At 52.3% G+C, this 17468-nt stretch overlaps 1 protein-coding gene across 3 annotated transcripts in view; it reads left to right on the plus strand.

The window, feature by feature from the left end:
- Positions 1-17201, plus strand: part of ZFHX3 (zinc finger homeobox 3) — a 112864-nt gene extending 95663 nt beyond the window's left edge. For 2 of the 3 annotated variants that reach the window (XM_086469184.1, XM_086469186.1), the window contains exons 7-9: positions 3460-3562; positions 5295-10760; positions 15613-17201. In XM_086469184.1, the coding sequence (XP_086325310.1) occupies positions 3460-3562; positions 5295-10760; positions 15613-17201 (7158 nt within the window). The remainder of the gene's footprint in view (positions 1-3459; positions 3563-5294; positions 10761-15612) is intronic. The other variant, XM_086469187.1, reaches the window with a different exon arrangement.
- Positions 17202-17468: the final 267 nt, after the last annotated feature.

Raw genomic sequence — 17468 nt, forward strand, 5'->3', positions numbered from 1 at the left:
GCTGGGAGGCCTTGCTGGTGCCTTGTGGGCCAGATGGCAGCTGCAGCTGCGAAGGGGTACGGTTTAATGTTGGACGGAGCAAAACGAGTGTGTACAGGAGAAGGGAAGGGAGAAGACAAATCACCTTTGTTGGATTTACACCTGTAGGGTTGTTTTTTAATAACGGTTCACGTTGACTGACATGTTGCCATTGTGAAACAGTTGGTGTTGAAGCAGAGCTGAGGATGGGTGCCAGGATTACATGCCAGGTGTCGCCTGCTCAGGTGAGAGGGAGGTCGAGAGCATTTAACAACCGCACGCGCTGACACAGGCTATGCTCGAGATACACACGTTCATCTCTATCACCAGAACAGTTAATGCCATTTAAATACATCTGAAGTACAAAATGCTGCGTCGTAGAGCACGGCTCCTTGTTTATCTGTTGCGTGGCCATGGCCTACTAAACCTTCCTGCCCCCGTGGTCCTCCCACCGCCTATTTGTATTAAAAGTAGCCACAATGCGCAGGCGTTTTCTGCACGTACAAGGACATGGTATATCCTCGGATGGGTTTGCATTGTAAAAGGACGAGTGGTTCAAAATGGACAGTCTGGAAGTCAGTGTAATGCAAAATGATTTGAGGCCTGCAGCCTATTATCACTGTTCTTATCTTTGCTGTCTGCTCAGGGGTGGTTCGTGGGGATGAAGAGACATCGAGTAGTCCTGCCCTGGAAAACAGCATGGGAAATGGGCAGCACTTTCAGGAGAAGCCTGAGTGGTGCTAAACAGGTGGGGGACTAAAGCGGGTCCAGTCGCTGAAGCAAGACCAGTGCCTTATTTCTGAGGTTTTGCTTCCCTGTGTGGATATCTGGACTGCCTGCATTGGCCCTACATCCATATCCAGAATTTCTAGTTTCCAAGCTTCTTTCTATTTGCCTTTTGGGATTTTGTGCCTGTAGCAATTTAATGTGCCACAGGCTTTTTTTTTTTCTTATGCCACTCCCCCCCCTTTTTTTTTCCTTCTTTTTTATTGTGGAGGGAGGGGTAGAAGTAGGATGAGAACTGTGGCTGTGGAGATGCAGGTAGATAAAGGTAATTACTTAAACACATATAGGGCAGGACTTATTGGTTTGGAGACCCAGATTAAGATGCAGAGGAGCATGTGAGGTTGATGATTATATTTCGGGGAGAGTTAATTGACGGAAGGTGAAGGCAGACAAAGAACCGCTGCTTACTGCCTTCTTGAATCCCAATCAGGAATTATGATTAAAGACGCGGCGAGACAACAGAGGCCTGATGAATTGGTGTCTTTTTTTTTTCTTTTTTGCCGTCATTCACACTTGATTGACTTCAACCTTTCAAGTGCAAAAGTCTCTCTTTTCCATTATTATTCATAGCCATCTGAGTTTTTCTAATTAAAGTGTATGAAAACAATTACTGATCCGTCGTACTGAGTGTGGTAGTGGGGATGGCTGCCTTACTGTAATGCGTATAAAAAGCCCACAGTTTTCTATAATGATGTGCAGCTGAGGTGTTAGATAATTTTATTCTTTTTCTACTCTGTTGGGGTTTTTTTTAATTTCTCATGATTTATTTTTCATAATTCCTAAAGATCCTAGGAAAGCACTCTCCCTGCTGATAAAGCTGAGAGGGACAGCTCCTTCTTGCCTTCCCTCCTCGGCATCCCTGCTCGTCCCCCTCCTCCAAGCCCAGCTACCAGGAATTAACCAGTGACCTTTCACGTCTCCCGACCCACCACCCACAGCCGTCACATACTGCTGCTTAGAGTAAAAGGTGGAATGAATTCGGTGTGCTCAGCTTCCCTCCTGGTGATTCATCAGCGTCGGCTGCCTTTCCTGCAGACGCGGTGGGACCCGCCACTCACCTCCGTGCGCTGGCCACCCCGGTGAAAGCGGCGAGCTCAGCATACCTCCCTCTGCGTTCAGACGTCTGCGGCCGCTCATACGCGAGCGTTTGTTTCTGAGGTTTTTCATGGGCTGTTGTTGCATCCGTTCACTTAGCGAAGTCAAGGTCTAGTCTGTGTTTGCTTGGATTTGACATGTGAGTAGATAAGGAAGATTTCACGCCCTGCACATAGGCTTTGCCACAGATTTGCCTAAATCATGTGGTTCACTCGGAGCCTTGGGGTCCTTGACTTTGCAGAAGGGAAGGTACATGGCATGCAGGTAACCGCCTCGCTCCTTCACTCTCTTCCGAAGTCCAAGGTTCAAATGCCCTCTCAGTACCTGACAGAGGGATGGAGAGACTCGTTTTGCTAGGAAACATACCTCTCTACAAGTGTTTCTTTAGGCCTCACCAGTCACAGGCTGGGAGCAGAAGCTCCGCAAGCATTGCAAGTCAGCGTTGGTTTCTGTTCCTTCAGCTACCACAGCCCCACTGCAAGCGAAACGCTCCCTGAGCATCAGCAGGGTGAAGCACGCAGCTGCTCGGAGCTGCAGAGGTGTCCTCACTCGCCGTAGGCATCTCCCCAGTGCTGGCAGCCGTGCGCTGGAATACGGCGCGGATGGTGGCGGTGATACAGGTCTGTCTTTGCAGTTGCTGCTCTGGGGAGAAGGGCCGTGGGGCAGCTCTTCAGGTGGCGTGAGGTACTGGCTCTGGGTGTTCAGAAGGGTGTTCATTGTCAGGCGTCTGATGGCAACTGCGTGCAAGCTGCAAGCGAGGTAGTTTGTATGTTCTGTGTGTGGCCGGATACACCCTAAGAAACAGTTCTCCAGAAACAGATGAGCGTGTGCGTTTGACTCTTTCAACGAGCGTCTCTAGGTGAAGCACGCAAACTCTCCAGCTCTTTAGAAGTGTTGGTGTTCCAGCACTGCACTGGTTGTGATGGTGCGGGTTCTAGACAAACACTTGAAGAGAGGCGAAGGGAACACATCAGCCAGAGAGAGGAAAGGGTTACCAAAAGCTATTCGTTTTGCAGACAATTTGCTGGCTTTTTTAGTCTTTCCTTATTCATCCTTTCCTTTGTCACCTCTCTCCTTATTTGTACTTTTCTTTCTCATGCCCCTCCTTTTCCTGCATCGATACACTTTGAAAACAGTGCTGCAATGCTCCCTAGTTCAAGACTACAGTGTACTTTACGAGGTATGATTTAATTAGGGGCCTTATTATGTTTTCAGCAGCTTAAGGTGGGCCTTTCAACTTATCTACCTAATTGGTTGCACAAGAAGTTTCACAGCCCATGACAAAACATTGTCAGTGATCAAAGTCTGAGTTCTACATAAAGGAAAAATATTAATAATAAGATTATTCTTCAAGTGTGCACTGCTAATTATGTCCAGAATGTAACTGTAGAAACACTTTTGACTGATGTGAGCTTTGTCTAATAAATATGAGTCTTCATTGAGCTATGAAAAGTGACGCCTCTGACTTTAAAATACTGGTGTCTAATTTTGCCACTGAAGATGTTTAAAATATTTTCCTGTGTTTTTCTTCTTCCCGCATCCTTTCCTCCCTGTCTCCAGGTGACAACACCTGAGGTGATGATGCCCAGCAGCATGTTTCTCCCGGCAGCCACTCCAGAGAAGGACGGGAATTCCGCCGCAGAGGAACTGGGGAAGCAACCTGGTGAGTGTGAGTCAATGAGGTCCCCAGGTCCCACCGCTCCCCCACCTCCCATCACCTGGTCAGGGAGTCTGTCTGTGGACACCCCCACCCAGGTGAGCTCCACGTGCCCATCTGTCTCCTGAGAACCACCATTAGACAGTGCCCAGGGTGTCCCCGTGGCAGGGCAGAGCAGGGCGGCTCAGAGCTGAGGGGCACAGGTCACCACCGTGGTGATTCACGTGGAAGTGGTGTTGAATCCTGGCAAAGGAGAAGACCAGAAGCGAGTGGTGAAAAGCAGAGGTGGTGGAGGGCTGAGGGGACTGGTAGGAAGATGCCAAAGGTTGCAGCTGCTGGCCACAGACTGTCCTACCACCTCTGCTGTACTTGCTCTGCTGCCGTCATAGCTCAGGTACGGACACTGGGCATACAGCTTGGGGAGCTTTGAGCTGCTGCCCTCCTTACCCAGCCGAAATCGTCCCAGCCTTTTTCATTGCCGTGTGGTGAGGGCATGGCTGTAAATCCATGGCTGTTTAGTCCTGGCTTTGTCGTGTGATGCGAGAGCATCCCAAGAACATCGTTCTCCGTGGGCAGAAGTGTCTGATCTCCAACCTGACAGGGAAGCAATGTCAGTCTTTCTTCTGTGCCCTGCTGGAAGGTCTGAAAGGAATCTGGGAGTGAAGACAGCCGTGGTTTCCTTTCAGGCAGACGGCCCCAAGGCAGTGGTGCTGGTGGGGCGGCGCTGGCACAGCCAGGGTGCCTGATGCTGCCCTGTGCAATGGGATCCCGTTTTTGGCCTCTACCCTTACCACGCTGTCGTTTCCAGCAGGATGGTGCTCTTAGACCCTGGAAAAGTGGCAGTGCACTGAGTGCTTGTTCCTTCTTCTCCCATCCTCCCTCAAACAGGACCCTTTGAGCTGCTGCCAGCAGGACCTAAATTTCATTCCTGTTGTTTCTAGCTTTGATAGGGCTAAGACTCAAATACTACATTCAGTTTGATGAACTTTTTATTGAAAAATAGGCAGGACATCAAAGAGAAATAGCGAAGACAGGTGGCTGAATGGCCTTCACTTAAAAGGAAGAATTAAAGGTGATAAATGCATCAAGGGAGTGTGTGTGAATAATTTCCAGATATTGAGAGCGGGCAAGAAAGTAAATTGTGTAGGTTTATGCAATGGGCCATGATGAGGGTAATGGGCTGGTATTAAAGTAAATTAATGAAGATAGAGGAGAAATGTTAGAAATAGAACCATAGAATACCAGGTTGGAAGGGACCTCAAGGGTCATCTGGTCCAGCCTTTCGTGGCAAAAGACAAGAGGGCCCAGCAGCCTGTCCAGCTGTATCTTAAATGTGTCCAAAGTTGGGGAATCCGCCACTTCCCTGGGGAGATTATTCCAATGGCTAATAGTTACTGTGAAAAATTTTCCTCTTGTGTCCAATCAGAATCTCCCCAGGAGCAACTTGTACCCAAGACCCCTTGTCTTTTCCGTGTGACTCCTTGTAAAAAAGGAGTCTCCAACTTCTTTGTAGCCACCCTTTAGATTACTGGAACATGATGATAAGGTCCCTCTAAGCTTTCTTTTCTTAAGGCTGAGCAAACCCAATTGTCTCAGCCTTTCCTCATACGACAGGTTTCCCAGTCCTATCATCTTCCGGAGAAAAAAGCACAGACGTATTAGGGACAAAAAAAGAGGGTGTTGATCTGCCCTTGTTGATGGTGTAATTTTCAGGTTTACTCTGATTTTGTTTTCACAGAGATCTCTGAGGACTCAGGAAAGAGTCTTTTGCCATCGGAAAGTGCAGAGCACAGCGGAGATCCCAAGCCCGTTCCAGTGGATTCGAGCTCTGCCAGGGAGGACTCCGGCTTCCTCTGCTGGAAGAAGGGCTGCAACCAGGTGTTCAAGAGCTCGGCAGCCCTGCAGACACACTTCAATGAAGTTCACGCAAAGCGGCCTCAGCTGCCAGTGTCCGATCGCCACGTCTACAAGTACCGTTGTAACCAGTGCAGCCTGGCGTTCAAAACCATTGAGAAGCTGCAGCTCCATTCCCAGTACCACGTCATCCGGGCAGCCACGATGTGCTGCCTCTGCCAGCGCAGCTTCCGAACCTTCCAGGCCCTGAAGAAGCACCTGGAAACCAGCCATCTGGAGCTGAGCGAGGCTGACATTCAGCAGCTGTATGGTGGTCTCTTGGTCAACGGGGACCTCCTCGCTATGGGCGACCCTTCACTTGCAGAAGACCACACAATAATAGTAGAGGAAGATAAGGAGGAGGAGAGCGACTTGGAAGATAAGCAGAGCCCAACAGGTAGCGATTCGGGTTCGGTGCAAGAGGACTCTGGCTCAGAACCGAAAAGGGCCTTACCTTTCAGGAAGGGCCCTAACTTCACGATGGAGAAATTCCTAGATCCGTCTCGCCCTTACAAGTGCACAGTCTGCAAGGAATCTTTCACACAAAAGAACATTCTCCTGGTCCATTACAATTCAGTTTCTCATCTGCATAAACTGAAAAGAGCCCTCCAAGAGTCTGCTACTGGGCAGCCCGAACCTACCAGCAGCCCAGACAACAAACCTTTTAAGTGTAACACCTGCAACGTGGCCTACAGTCAGAGCTCAACCTTGGAGATCCACATGAGGTCTGTCCTGCACCAAACCAAGGCTCGTGCTGCCAAGCTGGAGGCAGCTGGGGGCAGCAGCAGCAGTAATGGAGCTGGCAACAGCAGCAGCAGCAGCAGTCTCTCTTTGGGTTCATCCACGCCAAGTCCGGTGGGCGCTAGCAACAGCAGCACTTTCACAACCACCAACACAAGTAATTCGGGTGCAGCTCCCATTCCCAGCCTGCTCAACCAGGTACCCAGCGACAACGTGGGAATTCCTCCTCTAGGTAACCCTGTAAGCACTAATATCTCCTCTCCTTCGGAGCCCAAAGAGGTAAACCGAAAGAAGCTGGCAGACATGATTGCATCCAGGCAGCAGCAGCAGCAGCAGCAACAGCAGCAGCAGCAGCAGCAGCAGCAGCAGCAGCAAGCTCAAACCTTGGCACAGGCGCAGGCCCAAGTCCAGGCCCATCTGCAGCAAGAACTGCAGCAGCAAGCTGCTCTCTTGCAGTCTCAGCTGTTCAACCCAGCACTTTTGCCGCACTTTCCGATGACCACTGAGACCCTTCTGCAGCTTCAGCAGCAGCAGCATCTTTTGTTTCCTTTCTACATCCCCAGTGCCGAGTTCCAGCTCAATCCAGAAGTCAGTTTGCCTGTCACCAGTGGTGCGCTGACGTTGACTGGTACGGGTCCAAGTTTGCTGGAGGACCTGAAGGCTCAAGTTCAGCTCCCTCAACAGAGCCATCCACAGCTCTTACAGCAGCAGCAAGGTCAACTGTCCTTGTCACAACCTCACTCCGTCCTTATACAGCAGAGCCAGCACCCTGAGAAGAAGAACAAACCCGTAGTGAAGGAGAAAGAAAAAGAAACCCCTCGGGAAAGTGCCGAGAGGGGAGACAATAATGTAGCATCTAAGGAGTCCCTGCCTGATAACTTAAAGCCCAAAGAGAAGAAGGACTTTGTGCCAGGCAGTAGTTCGGAGCCCTCCTTACTGCCTCCGCGTATTGCCTCTGACGCAAGAGGGAATGCCACAAAAGCCTTGCTGGAAAATTTTGGCTTTGAGCTTGTCATCCAGTATAACGAGAACAAGCAGAAGGTGCAGAAGAAAAACGGGAAGACAGAGCAAGGTGAGAACTTGGAAAAGCTTGAGTGTGATACATGCGGCAAGTTCTTTTCGAACATCCTCATCCTGAAGAGCCACCAAGAGCACGTTCACCAACATTACTTTCCCTTTAAGCAGTTAGAGAGATTTGCCAAACAGTACAGAGAACACTATGACAAGCTGTACCCGCTGCGGCCTCAGACCCCAGAGCCACCGCCACCGCCTCCACCGCCCCCACCTCCGCTCCCTCCAGCACCTCCTCAGCCAGCTTCTACTCCTACCATCCCTACTTCTGCCCCACCAATTACCTCTCCTACGATCGCACCAGCCCAGCCGTCTGTGCCACTCACCCAGCTCTCCATGCCAATGGAGCTCCCCATCTTTTCGCCACTTATGATGCAAACCATGCCACTACAGACGTTACCTGCTCAGCTGCCACCCCAGCTGGGTCCCGTAGACCCTCTGCCTGCCGACTTGGCCCAGTTGTACCAGCATCAGCTCAACCCTAGCCTTCTCCAGCAGCAGCAGAACAAGAGGCCACGGACGCGGATCACCGACGACCAGCTCAGAGTCCTTCGGCAGTATTTTGATATTAACAATTCCCCAAGTGAGGAACAGATCAAAGAGATGGCGGACAAATCTGGATTGCCCCAGAAAGTGATCAAGCACTGGTTCAGAAACACTCTTTTCAAAGAACGCCAGCGCAACAAGGATTCCCCATACAACTTCAGTAATCCTCCCATTACCAGCCTGGAAGAACTGAAGATAGACTCACGGCCTCCTTCTCCAGAACCTCAAAAGCAGGAGTACTGGGGAAGCAAGCGGTCCTCCCGGACACGCTTTACTGACTACCAACTCAGAGTCCTGCAGGACTTCTTTGATGCCAATGCTTATCCAAAGGATGATGAGTTTGAGCAGCTTTCCAACTTGCTGAACCTCCCAACGCGTGTCATAGTGGTGTGGTTCCAGAATGCCCGTCAGAAAGCTAGGAAGAACTATGAGAATCAGGGAGAAGGCAAAGACGGGGAACGACGGGAGCTTACAAATGACAGGTATATTAGAACAAGCAACTTGAACTACCAATGCAAAAAGTGCAGTCTAGTCTTTCAGCGCATTTTTGATCTCATTAAACACCAGAAAAAGCTTTGTTACAAAGATGAGGATGAGGATGGACAGGATGATAGCCAGAACGAAGACTCTATGGATGCAATGGAGCTCTTGACTCCAACCAGTTCCTCCTGCAGCACACCAATGCCCTCACAGGCTTACAGCACCCCTACATCTGCAGCCAATGCAACCTCCTCAGCTTTTCTGCAGCTCACAGCAGAGGCAGATGATTCCTCCACCTATAGTTCTAAAGTAGAAGCTACAGATGAGAAACCAAAGCAGTCTGAACCTCCAAGTACACAGCAAAACCAAACTCAAGAGAAGCAAGTGCAACCAAAGCAAGAGTCTCAGCAGCAACAGGACCAAGGAGAACAAAAGACAAGTTCAGCACACCAAAAGATTTCACAGTTATCCTCCCCCTCTTCATTGCAACAGCCACCTCCCCCTCCTCAGCCCCCTCAGTGCTCCTTGTCACAGTCAAGCCCAAGTCCATCTCAGCTCTCACATCTCTCCCTCAAACCCATTCACACATCCACCCCTCAACAGCTGGCAAACCTACCTCCGCAGCTAATCCCGTACCAGTGTGACCAGTGTAAGCTGGCATTTCCTTCCTTTGAGCATTGGCAGGAGCATCAGCAGCTTCATTTCCTGAGTGCACAGAACCAGTTTATCCACCCCCCGTTCCTGGACAGAACGCTGGATATGCCGTTCATGCTTTTTGATCCCAGTAATCCACTACTCGCGAGCCAGCTGCTATCTGGAACGATACCACAGATTCCAGCAAGCTCAGCCACTTCACCATCAACACCAACCTCCACAATGAACACACTGAAGAGAAAGCTGGAGGAAAAGGCCAGCGCAAGCCCGGGAGAAAATGACAGTGGGACTGGAGGAGAAGAACCACAAAGGGATAAACGTCTAAGGACAACCATTACCCCAGAGCAGCTGGAAATCCTCTATCAGAAATACTTGCTTGACTCCAACCCAACACGGAAAATGTTGGATCACATTGCGCACGAAGTGGGCTTGAAGAAACGCGTGGTGCAAGTTTGGTTTCAGAACACCCGTGCACGGGAGAGGAAGGGGCAGTTCAGAGCTGTAGGGCCTGCCCAAGCCCACAGGCGGTGTCCCTTCTGCCGAGCTCTCTTTAAGGCAAAGACAGCTCTGGAAGCTCATATCCGATCCCGTCACTGGCACGAGGCCAAGAGAGCTGGGTACAACCTGACGTTGTCTGCTATGCTCTTGGATTGTGATGGGGGACTCCAGATGAAGGGAGACATCTTTGATGGAGCAAGCTTTTCCCACATGCCACCAACTAGCAGTGATGGACAGAGTGTTCCTCTCTCCCCAGTGAACAAGAGCATGGAACTGTCACCTCGGACTTTGCTGAGTCCGTCCTCCATTAAGGTGGAAGGGATAGAAGACTTTGAGAGCCCCTCCATGTCCTCAGTCAATCTGAGTTTTGACCAAACAAAGCTGGACAACGATGACTGCTCTTCTGTCAACACGGCAATCACGGACACTACAACAGGAGATGAAGGGAACGCCGACAACGATAGCGCGACAGGGATTGCGACCGAAACCAAATCAGCCTCGGGACCCAGTGAAGGTCTGACAAAAGCTGCCATGATAGCAATGTCTGAATATGAAGATCGGCTGTCTTCTGGCCTGGTCAGCCCAGCTCCCAGCTTTTACAGCAAAGAGTACGACAATGAAGGTACTGTGGACTATAGTGAAACATCCAGCCTTGCAGACCCCTGCTCACCCAGCCCTGGTGCGAGCGGTTCAGCCAGCAAGTCTGGAGAGAGCGGGGATCGGCCCGGACAGAAGCGCTTTCGCACTCAGATGACTAATCTCCAGCTAAAAGTTCTTAAGTCATGCTTTAATGACTACAGGACACCTACCATGCTGGAGTGTGAGGTCCTGGGCAATGACATTGGACTGCCAAAGAGAGTTGTTCAGGTCTGGTTCCAGAATGCTAGGGCAAAGGAGAAGAAGTCCAAACTCAGCATGGCCAAGCATTTTGGTATAAACCAAACAAGTTACGAGGGACCCAAAACAGAGTGCACTTTGTGTGGCATCAAGTACAGCGCTCGGCTGTCTGTACGTGACCATATCTTCTCTCAACAGCATATCTCCAAAGTTAAAGAAACCATTGGAAGCCAGTTGGATAAGGAAAAGGAGTATTTTGACCCAGCTACTGTACGTCAGTTGATGGCTCAGCAGGAGCTGGACCGGATCAAAAAAGCCAATGAGGTTCTTGGTCTGGCAGCTCAACAGCAGGGCATGTTTGATAACACCCCTCTGCAAGCTCTTAACCTTCCTGCTGCATACCCAGCACTACAGGGCATCCCTCCAGTCTTGCTCCCAGGCCTCAACAGCCCGTCCTTGCCAGGCTTCACTCCATCCAACACAGGTGGGTATGGATATTCTCGCGCTGCTCAGAGACACGGCTTAACTTGACGCATCTTTAGCACAAATGGATGTTCCCTTGAGAGTGACTGATAACAGGATGCCGGGCCCTTTAGTCGAGCGTGTTTACTTGACAGCGAATAAGCAATAGGTGCGTTATCTTTAATTCCTGAACTCAGGTTTTCTAGGAAAGTCGAGCAAGATCTAGATGTGCTGCATATCTCTGTTTTGTTAGCAGAGACTAAAAATTCTGAAGCACCTTCAAGGAAGTGGAAAATAGAGAATTTATCAAACAGAACAGGAAGGACTGATGTGCTGAATGCATTGTTCATTATACCTTGCCTTTTGTTATTAAATTCAGTTTATGCAGGTCCATTCCAAGTTTTCAATAATTGCTAGCTGTTTCTAGGGAAAAGTGTGAAGTGTGTGGTAGCACTGGTGACAGAAACCTGGAGCGTCTTTGGGTGGCGTCCTTATGGTGACCTCCAGGACGATGCAGCCATGGATTGGTTTTTGAGCAATGGCTGGGCACAACCCGAAAGTACCTTCTCAGCAAACAGCAGTGTAGTCGTGGGACAAATATACTTTGTATTTTAATAATATTTTTCTTTACAATGCTACATAAAATGGAATTTGGCATAGTCCTTTGGATGGCCTAGTCCCAGATACTGGACTTTGGGTTTTGAGGGTGCTCCTTTCCTTTGTACCTGGTGGATGGGTGGAAAGTGTAAGATGTGTAGCAAGCACTGGCAGTGGAAGATACTGCTCAGTAGACTAGCAGTGACCTAGAAAATGTGATCCAAGGGCCTTATTTCACCCCTGCTGCATCCATGGCATCCCAGAGACGTGCCTGTGTCTGAATTGCCACTCATGACAGAGTAATTGATGTTCTCTAGGAGACTCGCCTGCAGTTGGCAGACTTCTGTTTACTGCTGATGGTCCCTTTTCAAGTTGACTTTCACCAGGGCTGCCCGACGTTTACAGAGATGTCCTGGGAACTGATTCCAGTGTCCTGTCTTGGCAACAAGCTGGGTCTGTCTCGGGCTGGAAAGCCCATGATACCGTAAAGTCTGACAGTTACACCGTGTGCCGCGGTGCACTTTGTTCGCTACACTGCGGCAGCGCAGGGGTACTGCTGTTAGACCGTGTGCAGAAATTACAGCTCTCTCTTACTGTACTGAACGTGGCGTGAAGCCTGGGTAGGATCTGAGTGTCTTCTGGCTCCTTAATCGGAAACCAGAGAGCTGTCAGTCTCTGAAAGGACTTCTGATGCTTTCAGTCAGAGGCTGACTCTGAACTTCCTTTTTTCAACAGCTTGAAAAACTCAGTGCAGATGCTACCAGGTAACATGGTTGTGTCATGTTAATAAAATTGCCGTCGTCTTTTGTCATCCAGGAGGTAAATGTTTGGATAAGCAGATCAAAGCCTTAGACAAAAGTATAGGAGCCAGTGTGAGCAGCTACGTGGAACTTGAACAGCTCATCTGCCATTTGCAGGGGGGACTGGCTGCAGAGCTGCTCGCTGTAAATCACGTCACGAGTGCCTGACGTTGGTGTGAGGGTGCAGTGACATCGGGTATGACACCCTAAAGAGAGCACTAGCAACCCACGGCTCAAAACAGGCGTCTTTCTCTCCCCTTGGAAGTGGCCGTGTTCACCTTTTTCTCTATTACTGCTCGTCTCTGGAATATCTTCTGTTGACAAATGAAAAAGAGTTAAATCTTGCTGCATTTATTGGGTTCTGGCCTTTCCAAAGATGGTCCCCTCTCTTGGAATCAAGATACTTTTTTCCACAAGAGCAGCAGAGGGCATTACCTTGTAGCGTGGTTGCTGGTGTCCGCGTCAGAAGGTCCTATCAGGGAGCAGAAAAGATCAGAGTAAGTTTTTCTGGAATCTGGAAGAGCTTTCTGCTGGGAGCTAGGGTCTCTGCAAGGCTTTTTTCATAGTTACAGAACTCTCCCCATGACCCCCAAAGTGAAAGTAAAATCGTTCCTGACTATAGTTGTAGGACGGGTCATTGTAATTAAACCGTTTTTGAAAACAGTTGGTGTTAGAAATTCTTCTGTTCGGGGCTGCTGCCCATTCCTGCTCCTTGAATCTAGTCCTGGCTGCATGCCTGAAAGGCATCTTTGCATGCCAGGACTTCTTCACGCAATACTTCTGTTCTTGCTGAAGATCTCACTTCAGAGGCCAGAACTAGGACAAGAGGATCTCTTTGGCAAGTTATATTGTCAGCCTATCGCAGGTAGCTCTGTGCTGTTTACTTAGTACCTCAAATTTATGACAAGATCTAAAATTACTTTTTTGCACTTCAATCTGTATTGTTGCTTTTATTTTTCTCCAAAGACCAGGACGTGTCCTGGGGAGAGGGGGCTGCGCACCACGAATGTTAAAAGCGATCAGTGGCTGCCTAGACAGGCCTAAGCTATTTAGAAAGTCAAACAGACTATTTGTGGCCTTTAGATAAAGCTCCAAAGGTCAGGCCGTCTCAGCTCAAAGCCTGTCGAAGCAGATAAGGCCGTGCATCCAGGAATGTTATGAATTAGCTGCTGCTCCTGCGCTTGAACCTCTCAGGGACTGTTCAACGAGGGAACATCGGTTTCAATGGCATCTGTCCATAATAGGCCCTTATCTGAAATCTATAAGGCTGCTGCGTGGGGGCTCGCTTCGTGCGTTTCGCACCTTCACAAATCACCATTGTCTCGGTGCCGCGCTGCCAGGAGCAGAGGCAGGTTCAGGGGGGCTTTGCATCAGCCACCGCTGAGCTCTGCCGGCTCTTGGCCGCCCTCCGGCCACCCCTCCTGCGGGAGCCTCGGCCGGGCCAGCCCGCAGCAGTCACGGCCGCTTTGTCTCCCGCCCTTAGCTCGGAGGCCGGCGCCGAGCGCGGGTTCCCTGCGCCAGCGGGGGAAGGCAGCGCTGCGGACGGGAGCTGCTCGTGCCAGGGTGTCGGGCGGGCAGGTGTCGGAGAGCACCCTGCGCCCCTCGGCCGCCGGCTGCGGCTTGGGGCGCGGCGCTGCACGGCAGCGGTTCCTGTGCTGCGTGCTGGGCAGCGCGGGCTCCTGGGCCACGCCGGCTGCGCGGGGTGTGATCCAGCGACGGGCTCTTGCCATGCGGCTGCGCAGGCGGCGGTCTGGGGCCTGGTGTCCAGACGCCTGAGGAGCCTGTGTGTGTCTTTGCACAGAATTTACGTCTTGTGCTCCCTCCATCAGCCTCTGCCCCAGGTCCTGCCGTCGGCTCTGGGTGTCGGGCTGCCTGCTGGCAGCAGGGATGAGGTGGTTGAGGATGCCTGCACTTGTTCCTCAGGATCGGTGATGGTGGTTGAAGACCTCACGAGGAGAAGCGGGGCAGCTGCAGCTCAGAGCGAGCTGTGGGTCCCAGCTGCGGGCTGTGTTTGCGTCCCTCGTACGCTGCCTTCGCGAGGCGAAGGAGCCCCGTCGCAGCTGGGTGTCCCTGCCCTGTGCACGGTGATTGCCCTGCTGGCGTGCTTCCCCTTGGAAAAGACTAAGCTGCCACTGTGCCCCAAATCATCCCCAAAAGGTGTGGTTTCTCCTCTCCCACTGGATGTGCCACAGAAGAGGTACAACCGAAAAAAAAAAAGTTACTGTGCCTCCATGGCTGGTTCCTAGTTCTGCAACATACTCAGACCGCCTTTGGGCGGTTACTGTCGCAGCTGTGAGGACTCGGGCTTTGTTAATGAAAGGTGAGGGTTAGGGGTTAGGGTTAGGGTTAGGGGTTAGGGTTAGGATTAGGATTAGGGTTAGGGGTTAGAGCTAGGTTGAGCGGTTTTGTGTCAGGGGTGCATCCTGCAGCAAGTTCCTGGCTCCAGAGCCACAGAGCGCACGGGGCTGTGCCAGCAGAACATGAGAGCTTGGTTTCATTTTTATTTTCCCCAAATGGCCTTGAGGGACTTCCCAAGCAAAACGGTCCTTTTTAGGAGCACATTCACCCACTGCAGTGGATGTGACTAATGGCTGTGTCTCCAGGAGCCACGCTCCCTGTGCCCTCAGCTGCTGTCGGCTGTGAGAGCAGAAATCGGCACCGGGGGACTGTGTTGTACTGGCTGTTCCTGCTGTCAGGAAGATGGGCACACTTCACATTCCACCATTAATCCATCTCCTTTGTGAGGAAGCATCAAGACACTTCTAATTCCACCCAAAACAATGTTCGTGCCCTGGGGGGCATAAACTCTGAAATTACTCAAAAGCTGTGCACCCAAAGCCTCTTCCATTGGGAAGAAGGAAGGGGATGCATCAGAGGTTTGTGGATTCATGAACATCAGCCTAATTAGAACAAAATTACATAGATTTAGCCTGTTCAGTCCTCTTCAGTTGCCGTGATCAGAGCTTTCTAATCTGTGGAGATTTTGACGAGATGGGCAGAGTCTCACGTTATGGCCATGGGGCGTAGCACTTTCCTTCTGCTGGAGTCCTTTGGCCAAAGGGCCGGTTAGTGCAGATGGGGGAGAAGTGCCCGGCCCTGACACCGGCTGGTAATCGTTGGGAGTTCCAGAGGGGTCAGTCAAACAACAGCCCTGCTGAGCATCCCGGGCGGCTGGCGGGTGTCCCCGGCAGAGGCGCCGTGTTCGGTGCTGCCGGGCAGCGTGACCAAGCCGGCTGTGGGTGACGGGGGCTGACGAGGCGCGTCGCCACGGCACGGGGCCTCGGGGCGCGGGGAGAGGAGCGGCTGTCCCCGAGGAAGCGGGAGCGGCGGATGAGCTCCTCGGGCCGGTCGCTGCCCTCGCACAGAGGAGCCGGCGTCGCAGGGGCGGTCGCGGGATGGCCCAGGGTCACCCCGCCATGTGCGTTCTGCCTGCTCGGCGCCGAGCGACTCCTCACCTCTGTCTCCTCCCTCTTGCAGCTTTAACTTCTCCCAAACCCAACCTGATGGGCCTGCCCAGCACAAGCGTCCCTTCGCCCGGCCTCCCCACCTCTGGATTACCAAATAAGCAGCCCCCGGCCGCGCTGAGCTCGCCCACCCCAGCACAAGCCACGGCGGCCGTGGCCCCGCAGCAGCCGCCGGCAACGACCCCGCAGCCGCAGCCGCAGCAGCCGCCCCCGCCGCAGCGCAAGGAGAAGGAGAGCGAGAAGGCAAAAGAGAAGGAGAAGGCACCCAAGGGGAAGGGGGACCCCCTGCCAGGGCCCAAGAAGGAGAAGGGGGAGGCGCCGGCGGGCGCCCTCTCGGCCCCGCTGCCCACCATGGAGTACGCGGTGGAGCCCGCCCAGCTCCAGGCGCTGCAGGCCGCCCTCAATTCGGACCCCACCACCTTGCTGACGAGCCAGTTCCTTCCCTACTTTGTCCCCGGCTTTTCCCCCTACTACGCCCCACAGATCCCCGGCGCCCTGCAGAGCGGGTACCTGCAGCCCATGTACGGGATGGAGGGGCTCTTCCCCTACAGCCCCGCGCTGTCGCAGGCGCTGCTGGGGCTGTCCCCTGGCTCCCTGCTGCAGCAGTACCAGCAATACCAGCAGAGCCTGCAGGAAGCATTGCAGCAGCAGCAGCAGCGGCAGGCGCAGCAGCAGCAGCAGCAGCAGCAGCAGCAGCAGCAGCAACAGAAAGCGCAGCAGCCCAAAGGAAGCCAAACCCCCGTCCCCGCGGGGGCTGCCACCCCGGACAAAGACCCTGCCAAAGAACCCCCCAAGCAAGAAGAGCAGAAGAACGCACCCCGCGAGGTGTCCCCCCTCCTGCCCAAACCCCAAGAAGAGCCCGAAGCGGAAGGCAAGGGCGCGGACTCCCTCTGCGACCCCTTCATCGTCCCGAAGGTGCAGTACAAGCTGGTCTGCCGCAAGTGCCAGGCGGGCTTCGGCGACCAGGAGGCGGCCAGCGACCACCTGAAGTCCCTCTGCTTCTTCGGCCAGTCCGTGGCGAACCTGCAAGAGATGGTGCTTCACGTGCCCACCGGCAGCGGCCAGGGCAGCGGCTCGTACCAGTGCGTGGCGTGCGAGAGCACGGTGTGTGGGGACGAAGCCCTCAGTCAGCATCTCGAGTCAGCCCCGCACAAACACCGAACAATCACAAGAGCAGCAAGAAACGCCAAAGAGCACCCCAGTCTATTACCTCACTCTGCCTGCCCCCCCGACCCCAGCACCGCATCTACCTCGCAGTCGGCCGCTCACTCAAACGACAGCCCCCCGCCCCCCCGGCCCCCCCCGGCTTCCCCCCACGCCTCCAGAAAGCCCTGGCCCCCGGCGGCCCCCCGTGCCCCGCCGGGGAAGCCGCCGCCGCCGCCTTTCCCTCCTCTCTCCTCATCTTCAACGGTTACCTCAAGTTCATGCAGCACCTCAGGGGTTCAGCCCTCGATGCCAACAGACGACTATTCGGAGGAGTCTGACACGGATCTTAGCCAAAAGTCAGATGGACCGGCGAGCCCGGCGGAGGGGCCCCGGGACCCCGGCTGCCCTAAGGACAGTGGTCTAGCTAGCGTAGGAATGGACACCTTCAGATTGTAAGCTTTGAAGATGAACAATGAAAATGAATTTAAATAAAAAAGTTAATAACAAACCAATTTCAAAAATAGACTAACTGCAATTCCAAAGCTTCTAACCAAAAAAAGAAAAAAGAAAAAAGAAAAAGCGTGGGTTGTTTTCCCATATAACGATGCCGGTGGGTTTTACATTTCTTTTTTCCTTTCCTTTTAATAAAATAAAACTTAAAAAAGAAAAAAAAAATCTGTTACATTTGTCCTTTCGAAGGTACTGTTGGTCTGGGAGACGAAA

This window comes from Leptosomus discolor, chromosome 8 (genome assembly GCF_034619465.1).
Source record: "Leptosomus discolor isolate bLepDis1 chromosome 8, bLepDis1.hap2, whole genome shotgun sequence".
NCBI lineage: Eukaryota > Metazoa > Chordata > Aves > Leptosomiformes > Leptosomidae > Leptosomus > Leptosomus discolor.